At 39.8% G+C, this 7712-nt stretch overlaps 1 protein-coding gene across 1 annotated transcript; it reads right to left on the bottom strand.

Moving 5' to 3' along the window:
- Window positions 1-2080: 2080 nt before the first annotated feature.
- LOC146614641 (uncharacterized) lies at window positions 2081-4222 on the bottom strand. The gene is made up of 2 exons (XM_085376627.1): window positions 2825-4222; window positions 2081-2599 (listed from the first exon to the last, which is right to left on the bottom strand). Exons 1-2 carry the CDS (start codon window positions 4220-4222, stop codon window positions 2081-2083), a joined length of 1917 nt encoding a protein of 638 aa, XP_085232753.1.
- Between the last annotated feature and the right edge of the window lie 3490 nt (window positions 4223-7712).

Genomic DNA, 7712 nt, shown 5'->3' with positions numbered 1-7712 from the left:
ATGTGGGTAAAAGAGGGGCAACAGTCCACAGATGACCCCTCAGAAGTCAGCTCAAATCAGTAGAAGTATAATGTAGCTGCCTGTTCATAGTAGATAGTGATTTGGTAAAGATGGAAATATGTCACTGCTTCAAACTCTTTATTTATTCACTGGATTTATAGGATTTAAGCTTTTGTCTTGTGTTTTGTTGCATCTCCCAGAAGCTCAAAGAAAACAACAAATCAGCTGAAGTTCTCATAAATACATAAACAATAAATCCTCGTACAGACTCCATACTTTATAACCACGTTTGTCACTGCTCATGACTTTTTCCTTCACCTACAGATTTTTAAATTTAAAAAAGAGAGAAAAAACAAAACAAAAATACTATCAGGAAAATGGGCATATTCGATCCAACAACAAGATTATTTTGATGTAATTACCAGGCTTTTTTCCCCTCATGGCTTTATGTCTAAAATTGCTGTAATGCTGTCATCAAATCATTTAGCCATCAAATTAACGAGTACACCTAAAGAGACTATAAAAGAGGAATATTATACTATATTATCATCACCATTCAAAGTGGACGGAGAAAACATTCAGTTTTTGGACGGCTTTAATAAGTTATTGAAGCTACACAAACAACTGTTTGATATGGCATGAGAAAAGTGCAGCTAAATTATGTAAGATGAAAACACCAATGAGATCACTTTAAACTCTCTCTTGCGTGTGTGCCCCCCACACACACACACAAATACACACACATGAACAGAGTGAAGCAGCAAAGCAGTTGAAGCAGAGCAGGCAGACACACCTGAGAACCTGCATGCTCTGTTTGAGGAGGGAGACCTGTTGTTACCTGCCTTTAGGCTGGGTTCACACACACATACACGCAAATACACACATGGTCTGTGGCTAAACAAACCAACTATCCCAGGTGTGTGTGACTGTGTGTCACACCATGTGTTTGTGTGTGTGTGGGCAGGCGGACCCTCCATCAGCATCCTGTCACACACGAGATGTTTATCCGATTTGTCAAGATAATCTTTCCATGCCAAGGAGGGTGCCTCTGCTCTCTCTCCTACTCATTCACTCGCACACACCTGGGGGAAGGTTCACCGATACCCACCGCTTGGCCTGAAATGGAGACCCTCCCCTCCATCTTCATGGCAGGTAGCTTGTGTGTGTTTCTTTTTGTCATCATCAAATGCACAAAACTGAGGTCGAGGTGCCTCTGATTTTGAATTATGCTCATGAAACATTTCGTCTAAGTCGATCAGCTTTCCATTTTTGATAATACAGATTTGTTCCTCATATATATATATAAATTGCTTCATATACAGGTGCATCGCATAAGCGTTAACCAGTATAGTGAACTCAGCATGTGATCACAACATAATCAAATACTAAGATGAACACTAAGGCTACGTCCACACGTACATGGGCAGTGTTGCCACAGTTACTTTGAAAAAGTAATATATTACGGACTACTGATTACTCTTTCCAAAAGTAACTTAGTTACTTTACTGATTACTTTATTTTTAAAGTAACTAAGTTAGATTACTAGTTACTTTATTAGTTACTTTCAGAAGCTGCCAATAACACTCCCCACTGCCTCAACATAAAAACATCAACCGATTTTGCCAATACTCACTTTATTGGAAGTGTATTTTAACAGTAATGTCAACAATATATCTCCTGACATTTGAAGTTGAACTTAAAACTTTTTTCCTGACAGAAATACTTGTTTGTATGAAAATAAAGACAGTCTTGTTACTTCACTTAACATAAATACTTTTTATAAAAAAACAAACAAACAAACAAAGAGTCTTTCTTGACTTCCCTTAAGATACTTTTTATACCATCCACATGTAAGCACTATTGTCCGCTTTTGTAACTTTGGACTAATCTTATGAAAAAAAAAAAAAGAGACTGCAGGTCCAACTTAAATTGCCTTACTTCCTTGCAGGTAATTGTTTTAAGTTAATCAACTTGAAAACTTTAATAAGTTTATTAAGTGACTTTGATAAACTTAATTCAATTACTTGTAAATAGTTATTTAAATTGGATTCCCCATTCTCTGTTTTTTCAGTATATGTTGTTATGGGGGAAACAGTAGAGTGGAGCGAGTAAACCAGTGGTTGTACCTCATTAACAGAAGCTTCTCAAACCTTTTGTCAGAAAGTCGATTTCTTTTAGGCGTGAGCACCAAACCTCCCAGACTAAAAAGTCGCTCCACAGGAGCACTTGATGGGGTAGGAGTGTTATACTTTAAAAAAATTGTCTTTATGCTTGAAAATTTATGCAGAATCTGAAGGTCGTAGCCTGACATCAGGTAGTCCATGACTTCTTTTTCTGCAGAATAGGTCTCCTCCTCTGGCTCTGCCTCAAAAGTGAAAAAGTCCATCTCACCTTGGCTGCTAGATGTAGTAGCACTGGGCACACTGGCAGGGTTTTTTGCCAGGGGAGCAGTGGTGCAACACTCTGCTGTCAGAAGCTGTTTTACTCGCTCCCTCCTTCCTGCATCTCTCAGCCATCGGAGTTTGAATTTTGGACAACTGGCAGCTGCAAGAAGGGCATCTTTGTCATCCAGCACACCGGCGAAACGAGTCTGAATAGCCTAAAAAACACAATTGATATTTTTATGCCTACAATTTATTATGTTATTGAATTATTTGCAAACCATGCCTAATATGAGATCAGTATTATGGATTTATTTTGTTTTAGGTTACTTGTAAACATTTTAATTGTTTTAATCTTATTTTTCAATGATAATTAATATTCTGTTCCATGTTTGTGAATTGTATGAAGCAAAAAATCTGACTAATTTCAAGATAGAGCGTACCTGTACAATGGCATCTGGAAGGCCTGCAGTCATCCTGGAGAGGTCATCTTTCACAGCCTGGGTCTTCTGCATCAGAACTTCAAGTGTTGGTAGTAAAGTTCCATATGGACAGTCGCCTTGTAAAATGTCCAGTGCTGCAGTCAGAGGTTTCATGGCCATGCAGTACTCATGCAGGAACTGGTATTCTTGATCTTTGAAGCACTTCAGTCCTAGCTTTGTGCACAGAGTATTCAGCTCACCCATGGGGATTTCTGCAATTCTCTTTACAGCATCAAAAAAGGAATTCCACCTTGTGGATGTTGGTATTAGGAGCTTTCTTTTGCTGATTTCTTCCACTGTTTCTGATGCAAGTGTAGATCTACTCGATTTGGTCCAAAGAGCTGTGCATTTTGCTGTGCTGCTCCTATACACAGCCCTGCTCTCTGCATTGGTTGTTAAATGTTTCTCCACATCACGTGTGCAAATAATGTTGATGGTGTGCGAAGCACACCTGCGGTGCGGGGGAAGAGACAGCTGACCATCACTTTCATTCTCAGCCGAGAGGATTTCTGACAGATCAGAAAAAGTGACATCATCGTCTTTGGGGCTGGACTCTTCCTCCTCCGTCTCATCATCGGACTCCGTGACAGGATGATAAACTTGAAACGCCTTAACAAAGTTGGATCCATTATCAGTAACTGTTGCAACTACTTTGTTGAGTAATCCATAAGAGGAGTGGATGTTTTCGATTTCTGTACCAATGACATCATACGTGTGTCTACCACGAATTCGCCTACATGCTAATGCAACCTTGTGACGCTCTAATGTGGTTCTACTGATCCAGTGGAGCGTTACTCCCATATAGCTTCTGTTGTTAGCAGTCCAAATATCCGCGGTAGTTGAAACAAAGTCAATCTCATTCAGTGTGGCCTTCAAATTTCTCTCCATTTCTGTAAACTCCTTCTCCAAGTAAGAAGTAAAAGTCGTTCGGTGAGGCAGCTCGGCATTAACAGAAGTAGGGATCTTTTTTATTATGGCACGAAACGAGGGCGAGTCAACAGTGTTTATAGGTAGCATTTCTTCTACAATATACTGCGCGACCAACTTCTTCAATTCTTCATCACTTACTGGTTTTGCACCAAAGTCCAACTTTTGTTGTTTGGGGGGTGTAGGACCTTCTGCGGAAGTCACGGCTCTCTGCTTCGGACCACTTGGTGGGACTCTCTCTGTGAGTTTGACTGTGCTGTGCTGCGACTCCAAATGTTTCTTTAAGTTTGACGTAGTGTTTTTGAAGGTAGATAACACTTTTTCGCCAACACAGAGTGTACAACGAACCTTAATATTGAAATCTTTAGTTGACAGAAACTCAAAGTAGTGACCATATTTCCAGCTAAAGAACGAACATCTCTCTCCCTCCATTGTTGTTTACACTTTTTTACGTCGCTGGCTGCTTGTGAGCGGGAAACGTGACCTGTCGCTTATGTGACGTTTCACGACACGTATGCGTTTGTCATCCGCTGAGACGAAAAGAAGAAACCAAATCTTTTTGCTTAAAAAAATAGTAACGCACAGTGGTTTGGACAAGTAACTTTAATCTGACTACTGTTATGGAAATAGTAACGCGTTAGATTAGTCGTTACTGAAAAAGTGGTCATATTCGGAGTAACGCGTTACTAAGCAACGCGTTACCGGCATCACTGTACATGGGTATTGCGTTTGGGCCTTTCGTCCACATGTAAACGGCGTTTTGGGGTCACTGAAAGCGGATATTATTTAAAACTTGTGGCAGGGTGGAGATTTTCGAAAACTCAGTTTTCGCGTTTAGGTGTGGACGAAGAAAACAGAGATTTACTCACGCAACGCTGAAGGTGTGCGCCATTTTTGACATCACGCTTTGTGCCACGTTATTGTTTACAAGACTACAATGGCGGATAGAGACAAAATGCTGTTAATCTTACTATCTGCAGTTTTTCCACGCTTACATATACACACATAGTTACTGTCCCTCCATTTAGAAAGACAAAGGCCTCAGAGTGAACTTGGTTTCTACATTCAACACAGACGCTCTCACAACCCAAATCCTGACGTCAATTTTGAATAAATTGACCTTTTTAAAAAATTAAATTTATGTTTGCTGTATGCATTTTGTTTATTCCTAAATTCTTAGTCTACACCAACTATGGGGCAGGGATAGCTCAGTAGGTAGAGTGGTTGCCCCATGATCGGAAGGTCGGGGGTTCGATTCCCCTTAACAGCTACCCTGAGGTACCCCTGAGCAAGGTACCGTCCCTACACACTGCTCCCCGGGCGCCCAATGGCTGCCCACTGCTTCACTGAGTGAATGGGTTAAATGCAGAGAGCAATTTCCCCACGGGGCTCAATAAAGTACAATAATGTACACACCTTCTTCTTCTAAAGTACTGTCTTTGAAATGATGAAGGCACTTCAAAATGGCACTTGAAAAGTAACACTAAATAAGCCAGAAAAACTTTTCTTTAGTACTTAGATTTAGTACTTACTTACTAATCGTGTGGACAGGATTAAAAAAAGAAAACAGAAAATCTCCGTTTTCAAAAATACCCGTGTACGTGTGAATGTAGCTTAAGTGGATTTTAGTCAGTGCAAACATTAAACACAGTCAAAGTTTCAAATAAAGAGGCCAGTGTATGTACGAGTATTACTGTAACCTTTTGTTTCATAAGTGGCAACAAATCAGAAGAAAGAAATTACAAGGGCTACATTACAGCCCAGTATAGATGACTGGCTAGCAGTTACCTGGTGAGTGGTTCCCAAAAGTTGCTGGCTTTGCAACAAATGCCCCAAAGGTGAAATAGGTTGAAAAGGGGGTGTTGTACCATGAACCTCATTGTGATTGCTTTGGCTGCTAGCAAATCTCTGTGGTTGCCTGTAGTTTGTTAATTTGCAGCTAGAGCTGACTTGTTAACTACTAGCTAAGTTTATAAAGCTTATAAAAGTGTTGTAAACCTGAAACATAGAACGTTAGCCTTTAAAATAAAAGATGTGTGTCAGTACTGTGGCCAACAGCAAAGGTGCTGCTTTTACTTTCAAACCAAATGACGTCTAGTTTGTGTCGCACTTTTGAAAGTTTCTCATTCTAGTTAATCATAAAAACAAGCCGTTAAAGGTCATCATAATTCCAGTTGGTATGCTAATGGAGAACAGAAGTATGTCACAGGAATCTGGACAATTTCAAAATAAAACACCCTGGAACTATGACGGTGGTGATTATACTTGGTAATGGATGTGTATATGGACCCAGGCACCACAGTTAGCATGAATAACTAATAACTCCTGTATATGTGTAGTGTCTCTACAGATGAGTCCATGGCATGACAAAAAATGTCTGGCAGGTGGAAATTTAGATGCCTTTTTTTCTTTTAGCAAAAAATATCAAACATTTGATGAATTCAACTCTCAAATATGCAGATTTTCATTACATTTTGTTAGTAAATTAAAGAGGGTTCCTGCATTGGTGGTTGGACAAAACAAGGCATTGGATGGCATTGCCTCTCCAATAAATCTAAACCTACTACCCACATAGCTTGCTCAAAAGGTAGAAATGTGCTCTGTAAAGACCCTGCAGTACCGGAAGTGTTTATATTTTCAGCTTTAAAGTTCATTAGAAACCTTAGCTCTGACGAGATTGAACACTATTTCCTTAACTGTATCTGATATTGAAATAATATAGTTGCAGGTGTTTGAAAATGTGATAGGTTTTTGACCTTGAATCTAGGCCAGAAGAATGAAAGTGGCAACCGAAACTCTGCTAGGTCAAATTCTTGTTCATAGATTACCAATCTGTTGAAAGGAGCAGGAACAATGACTGGTAATTTCTATTTAGGATTAGACTTAATGTTGTCAGTTATACCTAAATAAAATTGGCACAGTGATTTGCATAAATAAGCAAACCAGCCAATGCAAGCAAACTTGCACACACACTCACAGGCTCAGGCTCTCTCTCTCTGTGCTTACATGCAAATGCAAACATGCGTGCCTAAAGTCAAAAATCCTGGAATGTTGCAAAGCTGATGATTTTCTAATGAATGGTTTCATTGGCCATGGTGAGGATTAGCATAAAGGGATTGGAGGGAAATATTTACATGGTTTTAATGATTCCTAAACTTTATATTTAGAGGTTTGTCTTATCAGCCGCAATCATCTCCCAGCTTGGAAAACAAATCGCCGAGTCGAACGACGGCACAATTACACGCCTCTGCCACGTGCGCGTTGGTCTGTCGCCTCTGACAACATCGGTACTCTTAATGTGTAACATATTAAAATGTCTCTGGAAGGGAGAGATGAAAGACTTAAACGCTTTAAGTCTCGGGCACATCCCTCATCAAACATTTTAGCACTCACTTAAAGGTTCAGCTTTCTTAAAAGAAAAGAACAGAAGGCTTCGTGGGGATATATGAAATCCTACTTGCACTTCAAGTGCTATTCCTTAGCCGGGAACATTTTTCCAACACGTGAAAGATTTGTTTAGATTTGCTTGTGATTGTTGAGCCACGCTTAAATTAGTGTTAAGGCTGTCACATGCCTGGTAATATTTTGGCGTTTGGATCCACATTAATTCGGAGCTTTATTCAATTTGCTGCACGCTTGGGACGGGTTCCAGTAAGTCAGAAAGGTACATATTTGTAAAAAGCCTGGCATATAACAGGGGTCATGTGGGTTCATGAATGGGTTATTTTGCGAACAGATTACCATGAAATCATTTCAGCAATGAGGTCTGTTCAAGGTTTCCTGTCAGATAGAGAAGCGTTCCCCAACCTTTTTTGCACCAGGACAGGTTTATCTCCGACAATATTTTCACAGACTGGCCTTTAAGGTGTCGCCGATAAATGCAACAAAATAAAACCAGTACTGGTACCAAAAAAAAAGATTT

This window comes from Diplotaxodon limnothrissa, linkage group LG17 (assembly GCF_057381915.1).
Source record: "Diplotaxodon limnothrissa isolate DT_005_m linkage group LG17, D_limnothrissa_male_GT1.1, whole genome shotgun sequence".
In the NCBI taxonomy this organism is placed as follows: Eukaryota; Metazoa; Chordata; class Actinopteri; order Cichliformes; family Cichlidae; genus Diplotaxodon; species Diplotaxodon limnothrissa.
The sequence above is the reverse complement of the archived record's forward strand: the minus strand, read 5'-3'. Positions and strand labels throughout refer to the sequence as shown.